The sequence below is a fragment of the Sceloporus occidentalis genome, unplaced genomic scaffold, assembly GCF_023333645.1.
Source record: "Sceloporus occidentalis isolate IW3139 unplaced genomic scaffold, rSceOcc1.0.p SCAF_3, whole genome shotgun sequence".
NCBI classification, from domain to species: domain Eukaryota; kingdom Metazoa; phylum Chordata; class Lepidosauria; order Squamata; family Phrynosomatidae; genus Sceloporus; species Sceloporus occidentalis.
Window position 1 is genome coordinate 77,609,647 of NW_028316983.1, and position 23,497 is coordinate 77,633,143.

Consider the following 23,497-nt stretch of genomic DNA (forward strand, 5'->3'; position numbering starts at 1 on the left):
ACTATCTCAACCACCCATGTCAACTATTTTGGAATATTTTGGATTTCGGAATTCCAGATAAGGGAGACTCAACCTATATTACGACAATTAATATTTTAAAGCTACAAACAAACTTGTTAAAATGATTAATACGGTGAAGGTAATTTACTGTTTCCAAATTTAGGCATTATGGTTCAAACTTTTCCAAAGGATTTCCCCCACTTTTCTGCCTATCAGGCCCATTATTATGGAAACTCTGAAGGTATGAAGGAAGCAAAAGGAAGGTTGTGAGTTTTCACACACATGTACAGTTGGCCCTCTATTTTCGCAGGGGATCCATTCCAGAACACACACACACACACACACACACACACACACACCAACAACAACAGAGGTTCACGCATATTCAAGCCGAATAGGCTTGAATGGGGTGTGCCTCCATGTGTGCGGCCTGGGTGTGCGTGCCATTAAAAACAGCGGAGGTCACTCCTCTGCGGATATTCAAGGTCACAGATCTCAGATCTGCAAATTAGGAGGGGCAACTGTATTTATTTGCTAGATACTTATTATCTCTGTGTATCTGCCTTCAAGTCACAGTAACTCCATGAATTTCATAGGGTTTACTTAGGCAAAGACGATTCAAAGGGGGTTTGCCAGTTCCTTTCTCTGAAATATGTTCTGTGGCACCTGGTATTAGTTGGTTGTCTCCCATCCAAGTACTAACCAGGGCTGACCCTGCTTAGCTTACAAGTTCTGATGGGATCTGGTGCCTTCACCTTCCCATAAGCTCTGTGTGTGTGTGTGTGTGTGTGTGCGTGCGCGTGTGTGTGTGTGTGTGTGATGTGTGGTAACCTCCATATTAAAAGGAAAAAATGACATTGGGATGGTTACAGACTTAGGGTATCTCTACACTGTAGAAATAATGCAGTTTAACAACTACTTTAACTGTTATGTTTTCATTCTATGGAATACGGGGATGTGTAGTTTGGTGAGGCACCAGCACTCTTTGGCACAGGAGGCTTAAGACCTTGTAAAACTACAAATCCCAGGATTCCACAGAATGGAGCTACTGCACTTGAAATGGTGTCAAATTGCATTCCTTTTATAATGTAGATGCACCCTTAATCACACATGAAGTAGATCTTTTAGAATAAATATGCCTTAAGTTACTCATAACAAGCTCCACTGATTTTAATAGTCAACTCCAGGTATGCCGGAGACTAAATCCAACCCAGTATTTGGTTGTTGTTTTTAATTTGCAATGATTAAGATCCAACCCATATCTTGAGAACAGCAAATTAAAAATAACAATAAATCTAAAGGTCATGCAGCAACAAATATAGAAAATCTAAAAGTAGTGGAAGTCAGAAAAACAATTAACTGAGTTAAAATATCTGTACAAATAAACAATGGTTACTAGGCACCAGAAATTCTGCCACCTGGCATGAAAGCCTATGGAGAACATTCCAAGTGGATTATAGCACAGAGCAGATTTCTGCCTGGTTAGAGCCCCATCTAAATTCATTAACTGTGAGAAACTGAAGAAGGGCCTCACCAGATCATGCCAATATATAGTTAATCTGATACAGAACAAGTATTCCTTGACATAACTTATATATCCCTGTTCAGTTTAGGACTTGGTTAACATCAGTACTCATAAACATAAAAGTTAGTTAGTTAGTTAGTTAGTTGGGAAGGAAGGAAGTCAATATAACTGTTTCAAAATTGGTGCACGTCCCACACCCATAAAAAATGTGATTTTTGCAATACTTTGTATACCTTAGCAGAACAGAACAGCTGAAGTTTTGGGGAAGACATTGATGCCAGCACCATATACAGTGCTCAGCAATGGTCACTCATGGATATCACTAGGGCTTGAATGGTCTTGGCCACTATGCCTCTAGCTAGGAAGTACTGGGGCAAGTGAAAAATATTCGTTCCACGACATGGATGTCTGAAGTTAAACACTGGATCTAATCCTTAATGCGGTGTACAATCTCTTTAGTCAGATGGGCAACTTACTGACAAAGGCTCCACTGAGTTTTAGTTTACTAGTCCTTTTTCCTTCAGTTAAACAATTCCCTTCTAGAATCCACTTGCCACTTAAAAATGGAACCACCAGAAAGCAAAACTACCAACTTCAGTCCCAGCAAGTTGGTTCAACAGGGTAAGCTGTTGGTACTGAAGCCACAAAGACATGTACAGAAGCTATCAAAACCACTATTTTCTAACAGGGCCCTTTAAGAAGTTTCTTGTTTGGGGGGAGGGGGGGTATCCAAAATAAAACCTCATCTAGACAGTCAGTGTCATTTAAAAGCATCTACAATCACGTTGCAGCAGTCAATCTAACATCCTCTCTGGGAAACAGTATCACAGACCAAGTAGCTAAAACTAATATCTCCTTCCTGAGTCATGGACTATGGAAATGATCAGACAATAATCTAGGGACAATTGTCAATTAACTACTATAATAGTGCTGGCTAAGTTGTGATGGATATGAACCACTGTACTTCAAATCATGCATTGCAAATAAGTCACAGTAGGCCTTCATAGCTTCTCTAAGATAACAGTGTCAAGTCAGCTGAAGACATTTCCTTTCTAATGAAAAAACACTACATAGAAGCAGTAAATTAATACAATGGCTGTAGAATATTCCAGGTCTACATCCAGGTTATTTCAGAATTTCATAATGTGATCAGGGCTTTGATAAGTATACCAGCTGATTCAATAGAAACCTTCCCAAGGTTCTCAGAAATGTATCAGAATCCATGAGTCACCAGGGATAGGTCATCTTAGTATCTCCAATGCCCCTGCAGAATTTTCTCTAAATTACAAAACAAACTGCAGAAATAATCCAGTTTGAGATCACGTTAACTGACCTGGCTCAATGCTAGGGAATTCTGGGAACTGTAGCTTTGTGAAGCCTTTAGCCTTCTGTGTCAGAGCTCTGGTGCAACAATAAACTACAATTCCCAGGATTCCCTAGCATTGAGCCAGGGCAGTTCAAGCAATATCAAACTGTACACTAAGAAATTTTGCTAATGCATGAGGCCGTATTTCATTTTGGCAGTTCCTGGAAGAGTATACTGCTGAAAAATATCTTACAGAACTGAGGTAGAAAACTTTTGTAATGTAACACTGAAATTTATTAGGGCTTCAATAACATATTCACTCTTTGTCTGTGTACTGGCACTGGAGGCATGTGTGCCTTGTGATCAATCCCACCAATCACTGTGAAAGCACTGTTCACTTACTGTGGACATCTGCAGTGTATCTGCAATGTTACTCCTTGCAAAAAGGAAAACCTATTCAACACACAAAACATACATTCTGTGTGCTACTGGGGAAGCAAGCTGCAACTCCTATACACACATACCTGGAAGTAAGTCCCACAAACTCAACAGGACTTGTTTCTGAATAGCATGTACACTTGTCCTTCCACATTTGCTAGGGTTAGGGGCACAGGACACCCGTGAAAGTGGGAAAAAACACAAATAAATAAACAGTATTTTTTTTACCTGAGAGAACACCTCTCTAGGAATGTCTAGGTCCTCCCACAGAGCTCTGTAGTCAACATGTGCCAGAATTTGACCACAGAATCACATTGCAGGACCTACAAATGCCTAGAGAAGTGTTTCCTCTAGGAATCTTTAGGTCCTCCAGTGTATCTCTATGGTCAGCTTCCAGCAGAATTTCTCTGGAAGACCTAGAGATTCCTAGAAAGAGCATATTAATCAAATCTGTGAATAATCAAATCTGCAAAAGTCAAAGCCGCAAATGTGAAGGATGAATGTACTGTTAATTTGTACAAACAACAAACATATGAACAACCTGCATGAGTTGGATTAAGACCACCATACCTATAGAAGCTCATGAGATAGATCAAAGACATCCAGGCCTTTGTTTGTTGGTTTGTAGTCTCCAGTGTCTGGTATTTAGAAGTCTGTAGCTCCCATTGTATTTATCAACCATGGTTATGGAAAACTAATTTCAAGAAGGATGTTGACAAGCTGGAACATGTCCAGAGGAGGGTGACCAAAATGGTGAAGGGTCTAGAGCTGGGAATGTTTAGTTTGATGAAAAGGTTAAGAGGGGACACAACAGTCATGTTGAAATATCTGAAGGGATGTCATATCAAAGAGGGAACAGGCTTGTTTCCCATGGCTCCAGAAATTAAGACAAGGAGCAATGGATTCAAACTAAAGGAAAAATTATTCCACCTAAATCTCAGAAGGAACCTCCTGATGGTCAGAGCTGCTGACAGTGGAATATGTGGGTTGTAGTCTTTTTCTTTGGAGGTTTTTAAACAGATCTGGATGGCCATCTGTTGGGGGTGCTTTGACTGGTATCCCTGCTTGGCAGACAGCTGGACTCCATGGCCCCTGTAGTCTCCTCTATGATTCTAATCCATGCTTCACAACTTTTTGTTAAAGCTTTTTAAGGTACTGGGAAGACTGTGAATCTCACTATATCTGGTCTAGCAAAGGAAACACTTAGTATCACCTCTTCTCTTTGTCCTCACTCTTTGTAGAGTCTTACATGCATCTAGGAAAGCTTGAATCACAGGATACAGAATTGTTGAAATAACGAGTCCCATGTTCATCATGGATAGAGGTTTGTATGGAGTAAACAGGAGTAAACAGACAGAAGTGATGTGAAGTCGAAGGCTTTCATGGCCAGCATCCATAGTTTTTTGTGGGTTTTTTGTGGGGGCTATGTGGCCATGTTCTAGAAGAGTTTCTTCCCGACGTTTCACCAGCATCTGTGGCTGGCATCTTCTCTGAACCCACAAAAAACTATAGTCAGAAGTGAGTCTTTCTCCTCACCATCACCACTACATACCCACTAAAATAACACTACAAGTCAAGAGTCATGAAGTGCAATCCATTGGCAGTGGCTCCAGGAAAGGCAAAAAAGTATTCTTCCATATATTTTATTTATGGAACTCACTGCCAGAACATGTAGCAAAGGCTACTGGCTCATACAGTCTTTTTTGAAAGGTTAAACCAATTATTATGTTTAGCAATTGCTATTACCCATGTTAAGCAGAACATCCATATTCTGGTGTGCTATAGCCATGGTGAACAGTTGCTGGAAGAGGGGCAAACAACAATGTGGTCACCTCCTAGTCCTGCTTGATAATTTCTTAGGAATATTGTGCCTGCCCTTATGGAAAATAAGGCAACATGGGCTAGGGATTTGATTCAACCAGGGGCTCTTCTGGTACCTAGATGCCCATTCATTGTTATTGTGTACCTTCAAGTCTTTTCCAAGTTATGCTGACCCTAAGGCAAACCTATCATTTGTTCAGAAGGGGTTTGCCATTGCCTTCTTCCAAGGCTGAGGATGTGTGACTTACCCAAGGTCACCCACTGGGTTTATGTGGCTGAGCCCTGGTTTCCAGAGTCCTAGTCCAAAACCCAAACTACTATGCCACTCTGGCTCTCATGATGCCTAGATGACCACAGCAGCTCCAAATAGCCCATCACTTGTCACTTCACCTGTCCTTTCCATCCTAACCTTGCCAGATGTTCATTTAATGGGAGGCCCAGGCCAGCCATCCCACAAAAAGACCTCCTTGATTCCATGCTTGTTTTCCAGCTACCTCTCTCATGTTTCCTCCCCACCCCCCTTTAACCCAGGTGCTTCCAGGCACCCATTTCTTCTTTACCTGCACCTCTTCCCTCCCCCTCCATCGGCCCACATCTGCTGGAGCCCCTAAAAAATGGAGGGGGGAACAGGTATGAGGCCAGAATATGCCAAGCCATTACTAAGACCCTTTGAGTGCCTTTGCGGCAGAAGAAAAGCAGGTTATAAATACTTGAAATGAAAAGAAGGAGGGCTGTGTCTGTCAGGCAGCATGGCCAGATGCCCTCCTTTTCCAGGATGTGTCCTTGATTTCCGCTTTCTGTCCAAGAGGAATTCCAAATGTCCTCCATCTGGAACATGAATAAGCAGCATGGATTTACTTTTCTATGAGTGTTTTGAGCTATTTGGAAATGGCCCCCATTTTTTTGGAATGATTTCCATTTTGAGCATGACTAAGAAGCATAATTTTACATTTCTACCAGTGCTTTTAACCTGGATTTGGTCACATCCTCTATTTTTCTTGACAGTTGTCCATTTTGAGTATGACTAAGAAGCATGGCTTTACATTTCTATACATGTTCTTAACTTTCATGTGGTTACGTCCTCCATTATTCTTGACTGTCCTCTGTTCTGAGCCTGAGTTGTTTCTAGCTTTGAGTTGGGGATGTCTTCCATTTTTCTTGACTGTTCTCAATTCTGAGCCAGACTAAAGAGCATGGATTTATAGTTCTATGAGTGTGTTTTTTAGCTTTGATCAGGTCATGTCCTCCATTTTCCTGGAACATCCTCTATTTTAAACCTGACTGAAAAGCATGGATTTACATTTCTCTGTGTTTTAGCTTTGATTTGGCCTTGCCCTCCATTTTGAGCCTTGCTAAGAAGCACAGAGTTACATTTCTAAGAGTGTTTTGGCCTTTTACTTGGTCATGTCCTCCATTTTGAGCATGACTAAGGAGCATGGATTTGCATTTTCCAACATTTGTACTTTTGATTTGGGCATGTCCTCCATTTTGAGCCCGGCTAAGAAGCACGGATTTACACTTTCCAACATTTCCACCTTTGACCTGTTCATGCCCTCCATTTTGAGCATGACTAAGGGGCACGGACTTACACATCGATGAGCGTGTGCGTGTATATATTTAGGACTCATAAGAGGTCGTATCCTCCCTTTCCCCCCCTGGAGTACCCTCCTTTGGGCTAGGCCTTCTTCCCTCTTCCTCCTCCTCCTCCTCATAGCAAGCCCCACCCTCAGCAACAACAACAACACACACAACCACCACACACAGAGACCCACACTGCTGTCACACAAAGGGGGCTTGTCCCTCCCTCCCTCCTCCCTCTTCCAACCCCGGGGAGCTTTTAAGTGGCCTGTCCTCTCCCCTCCTCCATCCATCCCCCCTCCTCCTCCTCCTCCTCCTCCGGGGCTCACTCACCTGCCAGGGCCAGGATCTGGGCCTTGTGGAGCGGCGTCCGGCGCTGACGATGGCTGCGGTGCTGCTGCTGCTGCTGCTGCTGCTTGAAGTGCCGGCGTCTACGGTGCCTCTGCGCCCCCCACTCTCCCCCGGGGCTCCCCTCTTCCTCCTCCTCCTCCTCCTCCTCCTCTTCTTCCTCCTCTTCCTCGTCCTCCTCTTCCTCCCGGGCCGGGCTCCGGTACACGGTGTAGACCTTCTGGTTGTCGAAGTCCAGCCGGGATTTGGGGCTGAAGTCCTGCACGCAGGACACGGGCAGCGCATAGCAGACGTTGTCCTCCAGGAACCGCACGAAGGCGTACATGATGAGGAGGAGGAGGAGGAGGAGGAAGAGCAGAGGGAGGGAGCTGGGGGGGAGCCTCGGCCGCCACCGCCTCTCTCGGCCCCCGGCCGCCTCTCCTTGTTATTGTTCCTCAGGATCCGGCTCGGCGCTCGGCTGAGGGGGCCTGGCTGCGCAGGCTTCTCCCTCGTCCGCCGCTTCCCTCCTTCAGCCGCGCTCAGCGCCAGCCAAGGCGGGGGGCAGGCAGCGCCAGCAGAGCGCCGAGACACTCGAGTCGCAGGAGGAGAGGGAGGGAGAGAGAGAGAGAGAAAGAGAGAGAGAGTCGCCCCCGATGATGATGATGATGCGGCGACGGCGCAGAGAGAGAGACAGAGACAGAGACAGCGAGGGAATGAAGGAAGGAATGAAGGAAGGAAGGAAAGAAAGAAGGAAGCGCTCCTTCCCAGGCCAGGAGCACCGGCCGTCCTCCTTTTCCAGCACGCGTCCTCCATTTCATGGCTTTCTTCTGTCCAGGAGGGATTCCAAAGCGCCCTCCATTTTGAGCCTGACTAAAGAAGCATGCATTTTATAGTTCCAGGAGTGGTTTTGGCTTTTTGTTTGGCCATGAATGTCCCACATTTTCCGCCATGTCCTTTCAAGGTGACCAGAGGTCCTCCTTTTCCAGGACATGTCCAACATTCCCACCTTCTCTCCAGGGGAAATCCCAAAACGTCCTCCATTTGGAGCAGGGCTAAGAAGCTGAAATTTATATTCCTGCTGAGTGTTTTGTGCTTTTTATTTGACCATGTCCTACATTTGTTCTGGGACACCCTACATTTTGCGGTGAGCAGAGGTCCTCCTTTTCCAGGACGCGTCCTCCATTTCATGGCCTTCTGTCCAGGAGGGATTCTAAAATGTCCTCCATTTGGAGCAGGAGGACTAAGAAGCATGGGTTTTATATTTCTAGGAGTGTTCTGAAACTTTTATTTGGTCAGGTCCTACATTTTTTTCCTTGAATGCCTTACATTTTAGGGTGCCTTGTCCTCCTTTGTGACCAAATAAAAGGCCAAAACACTCTTAGAAATGTAACTCTTAGTCCTGCTCCAAATGGAGGACTTTGTGACATTCCTCCTGGAAAGAAGGTTGAAATGCAGGTTGTGTCTTGGAAAAGGACGCCTGGTCAACCTGTCGTGTGCCTTCAAGTCATGTCCGACTTACAGCGACCCTAAAACCATAGGATTTTCTTGGCACGATTTGTTCAGAGGAGGTTTGCTGTTGCCTTCTGCTGAGGCTGAGAGTGTGTGACTGGCCCAAGGTCACTCAGTGGGTTTCCATGGCTGAGCGAAGAATCAGACCCTGGTCTCCGGAGTCATAGTCCAACACTCAAACCACTACACTATGGTCCCCAAACGGTGCTCTATAAAAGATTTTGGAGTTCAGCTCCCAGAAGCCTCAGCCTTGTTGGCCAATAAGTCTGGGATTCTGGGAGCTGAAGTCCAAAATGGCTTTCAAAACACACCTTTGCATTTAATGATGCTGATAAGACACGTATTCTGTCCAATAGACCACTGCACTACACCATGCTGGCTTACACACCACACTATAAAGCCTAGGATTTCACAGGATGGAGCCATGACAACTAATGCAGTGTCAAACTGTATTAAGTCTGCAGTGTGGCAGGCCTCTGAAAGACACTATGTGAACATGTTGGTAGTTCTGCTCCTACATGCCTTCTGTAGCTTGAGTCACCTGCTGGCTCACCACCGTCCCTGTATCTGGGTGGCCTTCACAGCAAGGGATTGGGACCAGATATCCCCATCATGTCCTCTTCCTCTAGTGGACTCCCAGCAGGGCAGATTAGGTCCTGCTGTGAGGTTTCTCTAACAAAGCCTCAGGTTGCATCCACATTGAAGAAATAAACCAGTTTGACCCACTTTAACTGCCATGGCTCAATGCTGTGGAATTCTGGGAACTAGTTTTGTGAGACATTTAGCCTGTCGGAGAGCTCTGTTGCCACAACAAACAAATTCGATAGCACTGAGCCATGACAGTTAAACTGGTGTCAAACCAGATTATTTCTGCAATGTGGATGCAACCTTAGTGATAGGCGCCTAGTTGCAGCATCTCCAGTGTCCCATTCTTCTCCCTGATAAGAGTGAGCCAGCTGCAAAACCAGTGAGGGCAGTTGCTCTGGCAAACTATAGTCTCAATGGTCCAAAACACACTGCAGAAATAATCCAGTTTGAGACAGCTTGGGTGTTCTGTACTGGATGCCCAGGTTTCAGCAGTGGCCAGGAGGGCATTTGCACAGATAAAACTATTGTGCCAACTGCACCCGCTCCTTGGGATGTCAGATCTGGCTACAGTGACACATGCCTTGATTACGTGTGGTTTGAACTACTGTTATATATTCTACATGGGGCTGCCTTTGAAAACTGTTTGGAAACTTGAGTGGGTCCAAAATGCTGTGGCCAGAATTGCAACCAGGATCAATTATAGGGAACATGTAACTCCCTTGTTAAAACTCTTCACTGGCTACTGGTTCATTTCCAGGCAGAGTTCAAAGTCCTGGTCATGACCAATACAGCTGTACACAGCTTAGGTCCAGACTGCCTGAAAGGCCTTATCGCCCTATATAAAACATGCCGGAACTCTTAAGATCAACAAGAGAAGGCTTTCTCTATGTCCCACTACCAACACAGCCTTCTCAGTGAGGACATGAGAGAGCACCTTCTCAGTGACTGCTCCCATCCTCTGGAACTCCCATCTGCAGTAGGCTAGGCTGACCTCCTCCATGGTGTTCTTTCACTGGCAGGCAGGCATTTCTGTTAAAGCAGGCTTTTAACGGGTAAGAAAAAAAGGTTTTTACTGAGATGTTTTATTTATGTTTTAATCTTTGTATGGCTTCTAAATGGTTTTATATTATAATGGAGTTTTTAATTGTGCTTCAAATTATTGTTAAAATATTTTAACTGATTCTATTTGGGAGCCACATTGGATCCCATGTTGGGAGGAAAACACCATATAAATGAAAAGAAGGAGAAGGGAAAGACTTAGTAGTAGTCGTCGTCGTCTTTTGCACTAAGCTTTGGCTAGTATCTCAGAATGAAAAGAAAACATGAAAACAAAATAGATCCCAGAAGCCTAGTCGTGTAAGGTTCGAGTTTTACAGTTGTTCCTAACACTTTACACAGGGACGTAGCTAGGATTTTAGGAAGGGGGGGGGGGGGTCCAGACTAAGTGCCACCATTATAATGGGGCTTCAGTGCAGCGGCACAGCAGCACACACCATTCATTTTTCTAATGGAAGGGGGGGGGGGTCCGGACCCCAAGAACCCCCCCCCCCTTGGCTACGTCCCTGCTTTACAGATTGTTCCCACAGACAGAACAGACAGAAGAAGACTGCTTCTACAAGTGTTCTTTTCTTATATGTGTGCCTTCCTCCTCACTGATCCCAACTGCCCAATCCATCCAAGAAAGAGAGTTTTAGTTAATGCACACCACATCTGTTCCTGCATACACTTTTCTCTTGCTTACTAGATTCAAGACATCTTGCATGCATCAGGTGAGTAACTGGAGGCAGCAAAAACAACAACAACAACAAAAAACCCCACATTTACTTCCCCGTTTTAATGGGTGAACCGGCAAAAATGAGCTCTCCATTTACCATGTAAGTCTGGCTGGTGGTACAGAAAGTACAGGTGGCCCTTGGTATCCATTGGGATTTGGTCCTAGGACACCCCACACCACTGGGAACAACAAAATCAGTGGGTGATACAAATCCCATTAACTACAATGGCATAGAAATGGTGCCCCTTATTAAAATGGCAAAATCAAGGTTTGGGTTTATATAAAACATTTTCAAGCTGTGGATGGTTGAATCCATGGATAAGGAATCCATGGATTCAGAGGACTGACTTTATTGGTACTGCTGTCAGAGATGGCACAGTATAAAGGAGGCTCTCCACACCAGCCGTGGTGGCTGTTGCCCTTCAGCAGCAACTGGTCAGGGAGCTCTCTATTGGTGCCAAGGCTGCCATTTCCCACGCAGCTTTTGAAATCATAGGAGTCTATCCTCCCACACAGTTCAACAGAATATCTAGGACATATAGAAAACAGGTGGCTTTTGAACTGTCACAAGAATGTACTGATTGATTCAGAATAGTCTTTGGAATGCACTATCTGCTCAGTGGCCACAGATAGGCACTCTTAGACCAAATATTAATATGAATGATTTGGGCCATCCTGCAGCATAAGTCTTTGGGGCACATTAGGACCTTCAACAGCCATAGAAATCATGAGTACACTTTCTCTTACAGGTTTATAGACAGCAGTAATTTGTTGTTGTACTTTCTTCTCTTTTCAGTCCTGACATTTTCTCCGTACTGTTAAAACATTAATTATTTGAACATTATTTTTCAAATTAGTTACAGGATCCCTCATAAACATAAACAAATGGCTATACAAAATGAATTAAGATAATGGATATGGACATAGCTGAGTGCCTGATGTACCTTAGGAACTTATTGCATTACTTGTAAAACTGGCTAACCTCTAGCTGGCTTAAATTGTAAATCGGGCAGCATCATGATTTTATCATATGGATTTGGCTGCCTAATCTGCCATCCGGGTGCATCCCGGTTCCATCCCTGTTTCCAGGAGAGCTCCTCCCAGCTCTTTTCGGATCTGAGAGTTTTCTGATTTATGAAAATGGCCGCTAGAGCCCTCCTGGAAATGGGGAAGGGCCCAGGTAGCAGATTAGCTGGCCAAATCCATCTGATAACATCAGGATGCTGCCTGATTTAAGATGGCTAGAGATAAACTGCGATAAGCTCTGTGCAAGATCAAAATATGTATTGTACTATACTATTTATAGAGCCCTGGTCTTAGACTATAAGGACCTGGGTTCAAATCTCTGTTTGTACTCCTGCACTGAATAACCTTGGATCCATCACACTCTCAACCTCAACCTTAGCCCTTACTATGCTACTCTGTTCTGAGCTTCTTGGGTGAACAATGACATGTCACTGTATTACTATACCCTCTTCTAGGAAAACAAGCCTTTATACAGCATAATATCAAACAATGCATATTCTTCTACAAATAAGATATACCCTCTAGTATGTGGATTTATGCCGATGAGAATACACAGAGATTTATGATCCTTGCCCCTACTCTAAGGATCTCTTGTTGATTATGCATACTAGTTATCCAAGCTGAATTCCACAAGGAGAGTCAAGTTGAAGTTTAAAGTTTGGATCAGCAATGGATTGATGGGATTTTAAATGTTAATGACTCAAAGCAGAAAAACAGAAGAAAAATGATCTAATTGATGGATATATCCAAAATCTTTTATGTCCATTCAGAAGGACTATCAAGGTATTGACCCACTGAGTGTCCCTTGGGCAACCACACTCTCTCAGCCTCAGAGGATGGCCATGGCAAGCCACCTCTGAACAACTCTTTCCCATGATAGGATCACCAGAAGGCTGAAATGATTTGAAGCCACACAACAACAAAACCAGTGACCATGTAAGACACCATACGATAATTGTAGAGAATCGCAACACATTCTAATGCATTTGTATAGACTTTGAAATATACGTCCTACGCACTTGTAAGTACTGTACAGTGGGCTTATAGTATTTAGTATCCCTGGGGTTTGGTTCTAGGACCCTGCATGAGTAGCAAAATCGGTGGATTTCTAATCCCATTATATAGAATAACATAAAATAAAATAATTATAAATAATAAAATAATAAAATGTGTTCCTTATATTAAATGGCAAAAAACAATGTTTGCTTTTTGGAATTTTATTCAGTTGGGGGACTTTTTCAAGCAGTGGACTGTTGGATATTGAGGGTCGGCTGTAGATATATCTTACAGATCTAAGGAAGGTAAAATAATAAAAATTCTGACTTCTTGGAGAAAGCTGAGAGAGCACTTGGATTTGGTTAATCATAGTAAAGATCACCCAGTGGGTTTCATGACTGAGCTGGGAATCGTACCCTGGTCTCCAGATTCATAGTCCAATACTCAAACCACTATGCCACACTGGCTCTCCTTAGGCATACATAATGAAAAATCAATGATACTATGCACATATGAACAGGGATTACTATCTACCAGTGCAACAGAAAGAAGGACCACCTGCTAAACTGCTAAATTTATTCTGAGAATCAGTGTGTTGCTTGAGATGTTGCAGTATACAGTACATGTTATTAAAATATATACCTATATGTATTTGATTTCTAATCCACATAATTTTAGCAACAAAGTATTAATATTTTCCAAGTAAAAAAACTAAGCAATGCAGAAGTTGACACGGAACCAATATAGAGATTTAAGATGTCTTAATTTTGAATGCATATTTTTGGGTAGCGTAGTGAATGGGCCAAATGTTAAAATAAGGTCAGAGAAAAAATAATACAGTTGTTAAATTACAGTGACGAATAGATGATGAATCAGGTTTATGTTGAAGTGAGAGCAGGTAAGAAGTGACATGACATAGAAATGGAATGAAACCAGAAAGCAAAAGAGAAGAAATAGGCAAAAAATAAGCCAGGGGTAGGCAACCTACGGCCCGTGGGCCAGATCCGGCCCACCAAGGCCTTCCCAGCGTCCCCCTGCGCAGTCCTGCCGCCGATTGTCCCCATTTTTCTGCTGCTCCGGGCACCATTTTGTTTTTCAAAATGGCGGCCAAAGTCTCCCGTGACCTCAGGATGGCAAAGGTCACACGAGATTTTGTCGCCATTTTGAAAAACAAAATGGCAGCGCCCATCTAGTAGGCCCGGTGCAGCCCCTGGAGCACTCCAACAGGGCTCCAGGGGCTGCAGTGGGCCTGCAGCAGGCTCCACCTCACCCTCCACCCTCCTCCTCCTCCTCCCTAAGAGCAGGGAAAGGAGGAGGAGGAGGCAGAAGGAAGGAGTACAGAGCAAGGGAGAAAGAGAGCCAGGGAGCCAGAGCAGCAGCTGCAACCCCAGCAAGACCAGAGGTTGTTTCACTGGGGGAGGGGGTTAGCTGGGTGTTCTTTCTGCAAACTTCCCTCTCAGCACCCTGTGGCTTTTCTGGGTTGAAACTGTGTGCATGCTTGCTGCAGTTTGTTTTCAATTGCATTTTAGTAATTTCCTTGCTTGTAACTTTATTATTAGTATTATTATTTATTATTACTATTTGCCCTGGGTGTTCTTTGTGCAAACTTCCCTCTCAATGAGAAAGAGGAGGAGGAGGAGAAAGAGGGGGAGGAGGTGGAAAGGTGAGTCATTTCAGGTCTGCCTTGGGTTTTTTTCATGAATTTTTAAAAATATATAACACTTATTTTTGTTTTTTTAATTCCATTATTTTTATTATTGCTTTTTATTTCATTTCATTATTTTTATTATTTATGAAGGTGACACAGTGTGACTTTCCAAAGTGCTGTAACAAAGGTCTGCTGTAACAATGATAGTGGTGATGATGATGATGATGCTTCGGTGGAAGCTCCACCCCTGGCATGTGGCTCCGCCCCCAGAGGGTGGAAGCTCCACCCCCCGGCTTCGGCCCTCCAGTTGTCTGAGGGACAGCAACCTGGCCCCCGACTCAAAAAGGCCTACCCCTGAAATAAGCTCTAAGGCAGTGGTTCCCAATCTGTAGATCGAGACCCCTTTGGGGCTCGAATGACCCTTTCATGGGGGTCACCTAAGACCATTAGAAAACACCTATTTAATTACAGTTATGAAGTTGCAATGAAAATAATTTCATGGGTTTGGGTCACCACAACATGAGGAACTGTATTACAAGGTCGTGGTATTAGGAAGGTTGGGAATCACTGCTCTGAGATTTGTGCCTTGACAGTAGGGTATGGAGGCATTATCAACTAATGCATAGTGTTTATGTGGAGAGAAGAGCTTTGGAGGACAGAAGATGAAAATTCAGTCTTGGACGTACTGTGTTTAAATAACACCCAAGTGTGCCACAAAATGTGTCATCCCTTTCAAATGCTTGTCTTGAAAGTGTTCTTTAGTGGAAATGAGTAAATTTTCCCAACCAGCTTCTGTCGTATAATCTTCATGGTCATAGGGCCACGTGTTACGTTCAGTTTCTTCAGAATGCCCCTTCACATACATTAAATCTGCAGCACAGATGTTCATTTGCCAGGGGAAGGCAGTGCATCTTAGACTGGTAACAGAAATAATTCAACAGTGATAAGTGATGGGGGAAAAAATCATGTTTATTATTCATAGCCAGTGAGCAGCGCTGAGGGCCAGAGGTGAAAGTGGCCATACATTGCCTGCCAAGCAAATGGTTGCTCTGGAGGCTGCTGTTACCATTATAAACCATAACAACAAACTTGAGGGCAATATTTATTTGTGTGCTGAGAAATGTAACTGTTGCCATGGATATTGTGATCTTTTTAAACTGCTAGTCTTTCAATACAATAGTCTAGCTGGTGATCTGATCTCACAGATCTTTTTTTTTTCATTCTAGCAAAGCTCATACAGCTATTTAAGGCTGATAATCTATTTCATTTGTAACACCTTGTATAAGCATCTATACAGTTAACTTCTAGTGTTTTCAACTTGGAATAAATGTCATTATCACAGCAGGGCAAATAACACTTGGAAATGGTTTTGATTAATATGAGAACTCCAGTAGAGAGCTTGAAGGGAGGCAGTCTGGAACACAAATAGACTAGAGTAACATTTTTGAGAAAATGTCTTTAGAATTTGCACTTAGCCATTCAGAAATAATAGTATTTAATAAAATTAGAATGATGTCTTTTCAAATACCAATATCATCACCCATCCAATAACCTGAAAGCATTTTGGAGACATTACATGAATTTAGCATGAGGGCTAATGCAAAATCAAAGAACCCATACAAGATAAGGGAAATTATAAAGATCAAAGGATGTATTATTAACAGAATATTAGCAGATGGACTGCTTTAGGCTGTTATCAGAAGGAAATAGGACTCGATGCAAGGTCACTTTGCAATTCTTTTTTTTTTTTTTTTTACTTCTCTGCCCACCCAGGTACACAAATAGCTGTTCCAGAAGCTTGGAATAGTTATGCAAACTATTTCAGGATGCAGGGCAAGCCCACAGGACGTGGTTCTTTGAACATTATTCGAATGTTGGGTAACCAAGCTGGAAGGGGGTAGTGCTTAAACTTCCTTCCAGCAGTGACTTATAAGGTTCCAGACAAGGGAAAGGAAGAGCTCTGTGGAACACAAAAAGGTTAGAGTAACATTTGTGGGGGATGTCCTTAGCGTTCCTATTTAGACTTAGTTATTCTCTATCAAGGCTGGTCTAGGACCAAAATAAAGTTATCATGGCATGAGACATACTGAAAAAAACACATACAAATTTGATGCGTCTGTACAATTGGCTATGTGAGAATTCTTTGTGTATTATCAGTGTGCAGGGATGTATATGTAAATCAATAAAATGTGAACATTGGTAACAGAAGATAAAAACATACAAATGAGCTAGGGAAAATCCCAACTCAAACTGTGCTAACCTATGCATTCTCCCAATTTTGGATTTAAAAATAAAATCCCAGTTATTTAATTCTTTAAAATGTGGTAGAGAGCAAAATATTCTCCTAGTTATGCTAGAAATCTGGAAGCTTAAAACACCAGGCAGCACAAATCCAGACATTAAAATCTCCTTATCCCACTGAAGAGTTATTTTTAGCATCTATGCTCTCTGGAGTTGCCATAGGAAAGAAATTATTGTATTGATCAGAGATTATGTAAGGAGGAAAAATGTCATAACAGAACACACAAGACCTTTAAATATGGAGTTGTTAGCTCATGCCACCTGGCTGTATTTGCAGCTAGATTTCTGATTAGATTAACATGTTATTTTAAAAACAAGCAGGATATAATATATGCTTAATGGTGCAGAAGATAAATGGTTGGCTGTGGTAAGGTGTTTCTACAGCCATATACCTTTTTAAATAAGGAGTATTCTGTGTAAATTTGTTGTATGTGGTTATTAGAACAACCCATGGACTTGAGTCACAAAGATCATGAAAAAGAAGGCAAAACGAAGGTGGAAGGCATTGTTCAGATGAAAGAAGTGAAAGGAAATGTTAGCACACAACTCTGGGGAATTGCCAGGATATGACACCTTGTTGTTATTAACTGCTCTCAAGTTGACTTCAACTTCCAAGTCACCTTGTCCTCAACTGTCTTCCTCAAATTTTGTAAACTCAGGGACGGGTCATGGTCTCCTTGATTAAGTCTATCCAAAGTGAGTCATGTTTTCTCATGATACAACCTAAGTATGACAGCCTCAGTTTAATCATCTTAGCTTCTAGGGTTTGTTTGCTTAATGTAAGTAACACTTACATTGGACTTATTAAAATAAAAGGCTTGATCTGAATCAGAGTAAATAAAGACCATTCCAAGCTCTGCATCACATACAATAACAATGACAAAAAAAAAAAAATAGGGTAAGGGTTTTGAGTTAATTATAGCCATGAGATATCTTGAATTTAGGGAAGAGGTTTAAGATAAGAGGTTGGGAGACACTATTATTATAATAGCACCCTAGAATGACCACTATGCAGCTGACATTGTAAAAATTTCAAACTAATCCTGGATTATGTTGACCTGTTTTTTTCTTCCAGCAGTGACTTATAAGGTCCCAGGCAGGGGAAAGGAAGAGCTCTCCCAAATACAAGTTCATTCCCAACAGCCTTGCTGGGTATGTTTAGAGTTCTACTAAATCCTCAAAAAATTCAGTAGCCATGGCATTTATTTTTACAAACCAACACAGACAATTTTGAGATTTTACGAATGAACAATACTAACAATAATATGTTTAATAAATATTCTTGCAAGGAATGGCATGCAGCCTATATTAAGATATTATGCAAATATAGCTGTACAAATTAATAGCTAAAATCTGCATTCTTTCACATTTGCAGCATGTTGCATGCATTTATAATCTCTGCTGTTAGTGGCATCTCTTACTCATTGAACATTAAGCAGGATATGCTGCCTGCTATTTAAATTCTGTACAAACATCAAAGCCAGACATTTGAATAAGCAATTTAATGTATACATTTTGATTCAGTTCAGTATTCTGATCATCTTCTAGTTGAAATAGTATTCACGAAGATGACTGAAGAGAAATATACCACTCAGAATATCAATTGGAATATTCTTGCAATATACTGTTTAGCAGGGATAGTGGAGTACTGAGATTATGTTCTGCATATAATCAATTTGATGCCACTACACATATGCACACACAGACATACAGTATAATGTTGTATGCAAAATACAGGTCTCAAGATGTTTTGAAGTTTATACAGTCTGCAGCTATTGCTTGGCCCAAACTAATGAGAAAATAAGAGCTGAAGGGAAGGGAAAGAAAATGCTTTTGGATTGGTTGCAAAGATATTGACTTTGGTAAATTCATTTTCAAGAATGGAAATAGTATATCACCTCTTCTACTATAGCAGCTGAAGTGTGAAGAGAGACTGTAGCTAAAGTCAATATAAATGTATACCTTGGCTCCCTTTTTTGTGCTAATGATTCATTTAAATCTTGGAATATTCTAAAGAAATGTATAGATGGCTTGAATTTTCTTTCTATATTTGCCTGATCTAAACTTTATGGAAATATTAATACCAAGTTTTTAAAAATGACATTTTGACATGTGAGTGTGCCTATTAATTACATTTCCTTACTATAAGTGACTGGATATGACAATTTAAGGAATATGATTACATATTTCTGCAAATAAATGTTCTTATCAGGATCAGCTAAAGCCTGAGTCAGAGGGAACATCTTTAGAAAAGGAGTCAAGACCTCCAGGTTTGCAGATATGAAAGATTCTTTGGCTTTCAATAGTTCCAAATATGAGAAATCAGATACACACTCTTTTCTACAAGCTTAGGCCCACTGAACTCCATGTTAAAAAAGGTAGTTTTTGGCAGTATGATACTTTCCTTCTCCAATCTCAGCTCTTGAGCATGCGACATTAACTGAAATTCAACCAAGATAAGAGCATCCACTCAAATAGGAAGGCTGGAGCTAGAAGAGCTGCTCAAGAGGTTTGTGCTGGTCTCTACAGTAGCTGTGCTATCCAGCCTACAGTTCACACAAAAACATTCAAAACAGTGAAAATGGAACGTAAGACCTGGAGGATGGAGAGGAGATTTTAAAAAAGCAACTATTAAAAGCCAAGAGTCAAAGTTCACATGATGCTACATGTGTCAATACATCTAGTAGGATTCATGGTATTTGATATGATGTGTCAGTGTCATATGTAGTTTGGTTACAAGAGGGTTATAAGCAGGAAAAAAGATCAATACTTGACTAGGCCTATTAAAGGGAAAACAAAAAACTAAGGTTTCAAAGTGTACCGACACATTAGATAGGCAGGAAAACCCATACAAAAAAGTGCCACTGTAGCTTCAAACAGCAACTAAGCTGATTAAATTTTGGCCATAGAAAAATCATGCAGGTAGGTGCCATACGAATTTTAGCTGGTAGGTGAGGTGTAAGTATCCAGCCTTGAATACCCTGATCTTAATTAATTTTGGAAGTACATCTGGTTACTATGTAGATGGGAGACCATCAAAGAGCACCTGGGATCCCCAGATAGCTCTGCGAAAGAACCCTCCCTAAAACAATGGAGAGTCACTGCCAGTCAGAGTTGACTATAGTAGGATAGATCATTTGGCTCAGCATAAGACAATTTCCTATGCTCTGCAAAACTCTGACAGAGTACATAAATTAACCTTAAAAAAAAGCTTGTTTTACAGTAAAAATCTGTTTTGTGGAAATCTTAAAAATAGGGTGGTGGGGTTGTTTTAGTTTTTACTGAGTGCAAATAATGGATGATGCCATCCACAACAGGGTCATAGCTTGGTATTTTGGATGCAAAGGATTCTCTACCCATTTCACATGTCATCTGTAGTACTCTTATCTCATCTCAGGTTCAACCCCTGGCATCTCCACCCAAAAGTGATACCCTCTAAGCATAGTCATTCATAGGATTAGGTACAACACTTTGCTAGTATCATGCCCTTCCTTCCTTCCTTTGTAATTGCGACCAAATACATTTTGACTTTTCTTTTTTCTTACCTCTGACACTTTTGCTGCTGTTTTTGACCACTGGACAGACTTTTAATGAACTATGTATTATGAAAATGGACTGAACAGCCTGTGCTATAAAATTCCCAGAATTCTGGCAGACGCAAATGAATTGACCAGAAAAACTAATAAAACTAATGCCAACAGCTGATATATTAGTTCACATTATGTTTTCCAGAGGGAGATGTCTTTGGGCTTTCTTCAGAGCACATTTGCCACTTGTCAATCAAGCCATCACAGTGATACTTTATATATAATTAGGTTAGAGTACCTTGATGGAATTTAAATTTTTAATATATTTTGACTTGTGTTCATCAATCCTCCAAGGCTGTAATAGTTACACAGAATGCAAAGTGGTGAAAAAGAACAGGTTCTGCTGTTTTTATGTATTTCTATTTGACCTTCTGTTGAAAAAATAGTCTCAGAATAATCAGTCATTGTGTTATGCAAATTAAGAGCTATATGCATCAAGGGTATTCTGACAATACTACCATAATGTTAACAAAATGAAAAATATATATTCTTGATACAGCTCTTGGAGCAGTTCCTCAGCCTCTTCCAAGAAACGAGCTTACACCAGTATAAGAGTTATATTCAGTATGTGAAACGTTCTTACATAGATGATGGAACCATCTGGTATCCTTTTGCTCTGAAGGGCAAGACCTGAAGCAATGGGTTCACATTACAAGAAAAATTATGTAGACTAAACATTAGGAAGAGCTGTCTGACAGTATGAAGTCATAGCATTCCAACTGTATGATTCTACTATGTTCATATCAAATATAATACATTTTGCATCTTATATGTCCACCTTTCTTAGGTTGTTATTACAATTAATAATGAGAGACAGAGAGAGAATGTGGGGGATCATTTCTCATACAGTTCTAAAAACTGTGTGGGAATGGTAAAAAGAATATTGTTAAGCATATATAGGGGCTCAACAGAAGAGCAGCACTGTGCCACCTGTCTTTGCCCCGCATCACTGCCGAAGCAACCAAAGGGCGCAGCTTCTTGGAAGGGTGTGATTGGCACACTCGTGCGCCCAGATTGCATCACTTCTGGCCAGCGCAATTTGGGCGCTGCACCACGCTCACACTATCATGGTACCACCCATGTAGACGGAGATGAGCCATGATGGCGGCCTTCTTGAGGACTAGGGCTGTTTGGTATGTAGATGCCCAGCCTCATCTAGCTCTAGTTTGCCGGGAGTACATCACTAATCACCCATCTCTACCGGGCTATAGTTAACAGCATTAATTTTACTTTGCTCAGATTTTAAAAAGTACAGATATACTGAACCCTTGAAACAGTGGTATTTATGAGGGCTTAAAATGTTCTGGAGGGAGATAAGAGAAAACTGGAAAAATCTCACCTTGGTTTGTGGAATGTAGGAACACTATTCAGCTTTCCACAGAAAGGATGGGATTCTTGCATTATGACAACTCAGAGTGAAAGGATGTGATTTTTGCAGGGAATGGCATTTTCCCATCATTTCTATTAGGCAATTCTTGCCTTTTTCCCAGTTAAATTGCAGTCTCTGGAAGAAATGGAACATCTCCTACACACTCTGCAATCAACTATCTTTCCATGTGAGTGATGAGAATAACATGCATGCTACAGGCAAACCACATGAACTCTGCATTTGTTCATAAAGACTACAGGTGAAGAGGCAGAATGGGCAAGACTGTTGTTTTTCATCCCTTCTTCCATTTTATATAGCTCTTCTGTGTATTGCTTCTATTGTCTTTTTATGTCATCTTGGTATTATATTCTTGTGTGTGTGTAGCTTAAACAACATTTCAGTGACTGTAAGGACCCATAGACAACACAAAATGGTATCTTGTGTATTAGTACTTCGATGTATTTCAGTATAAGTGTCACAGCACCTACAACTATCACAGGGATGGTATACGACTTTTCATTGGCTGTTATTGTTATGGAGGGAAGAACAATAGATGTGATTTAAGATTTCTAAAAATGAGAGTACAGAACCCAATTTACATATCTTTAAATATCCCAGAGGACCAAGAATTAACTCTTCTTAGGCCAGCTTTCACCTTCTTGGTGAACTAAAACACTTAGAATTCCTGACTACTGACCAACTGGCTGAGACTAATGGAAACATCTGCAGTCCTAAAATGAGTTAAAATGCTCTGTAAATAAGACATGAAAAAAACATGAAGATGGGGGGGGGGGGGGGAATTAGACATATTTTAGGCAGATTTTTAATAATCTAGCCCACTAGAGGGATGCAAAAGTGATACACTATGACAACTATCATTCCAAAGAAGACTGCAAGCTTGTAATGACATAGGTGCATGGGGATATGGTTAATATGTCTGTACAGTCAGTCCTCCATATCCACAGATTTTTTTATCCGTGGATTCAAGCATCCACAGCTTGAAAATATTTCAAAATACATAAATTACAAAAAGCAAACCTCGATTTTGCCATCTTATATAAGGAACACCATTTCACTATGCCACTGTATTTAATGGAACTTGAGCATCCACGAATTTTGGTATCCACAGGGGATCCTGGAATCAAATCCCAGTGGATAATGAGGGCCCACTGTACTTTAGTTTTAACAACATATGTCATTGCAAAACCGTGTCCTATAAACTACAGATCACGTGTTCCCTGTCATTTCATATTTTAGGATATAGATACAAAAGAAGTTGATTTTGCCTGTGAAAAAAGCTAACCTAATTTAAATTACAGTCAATATCTACTAAAATTTAAATTGCAATTTAATCTTTGTTGTTGTGTCCTTTCATGTTGTTTCCAATTTACAGCAACCGTAAGGTGAATCTGTCACAGTATTTTCTTGGCAAAGTTTCTTCAGAGGAGGTTTGCCATTGCCATCCTCTGGGGCTGAGAATGTGTGACTTACCTAAGTGGGTTTACATGGGCCAGCTAGGATTCAAACCCTTGTCACCAGACTCATAGTCCAATGCTCAAAACTATGATGCAACATATAAAGCCATACTATAGTGCAATATACTGTAGGAAGTCATGAGTACAGAAACATCACCTTAAGGCTGCCTCTGCATTGCAGAAATAATCCAGTTTGACACCACTTTAACTCCCATGACTCACTGCTATG

The 23,497-nt window shown here is 41.5% G+C and overlaps 1 protein-coding gene across 4 annotated transcripts in view; it reads right to left on the reverse strand.

Annotated features, from left to right (window-relative positions):
- LOC149316264 (BEN domain-containing protein 5-like) overlaps positions 1-23,497 on the reverse strand; it is a 1,092,722-nt gene that overhangs the window by 484,281 nt on the left and 584,944 nt on the right. Inside the window, exon 1 of one of the 4 annotated variants that reach the window (XM_089515100.1) lies at positions 7,002-7,505. The exons of 2 other annotated variants lie outside the window; for them this stretch is intronic. In XM_089515100.1, the coding sequence (XP_089371226.1) occupies positions 7,002-7,341 (340 nt within the window). In that variant the 5' untranslated portion in view covers positions 7,342-7,505. Of the gene's footprint in view, positions 1-7,001; positions 7,506-23,497 lie in introns of those variants that run through there. One more of the 4 variants, XM_089515101.1, reaches the window with a different exon arrangement.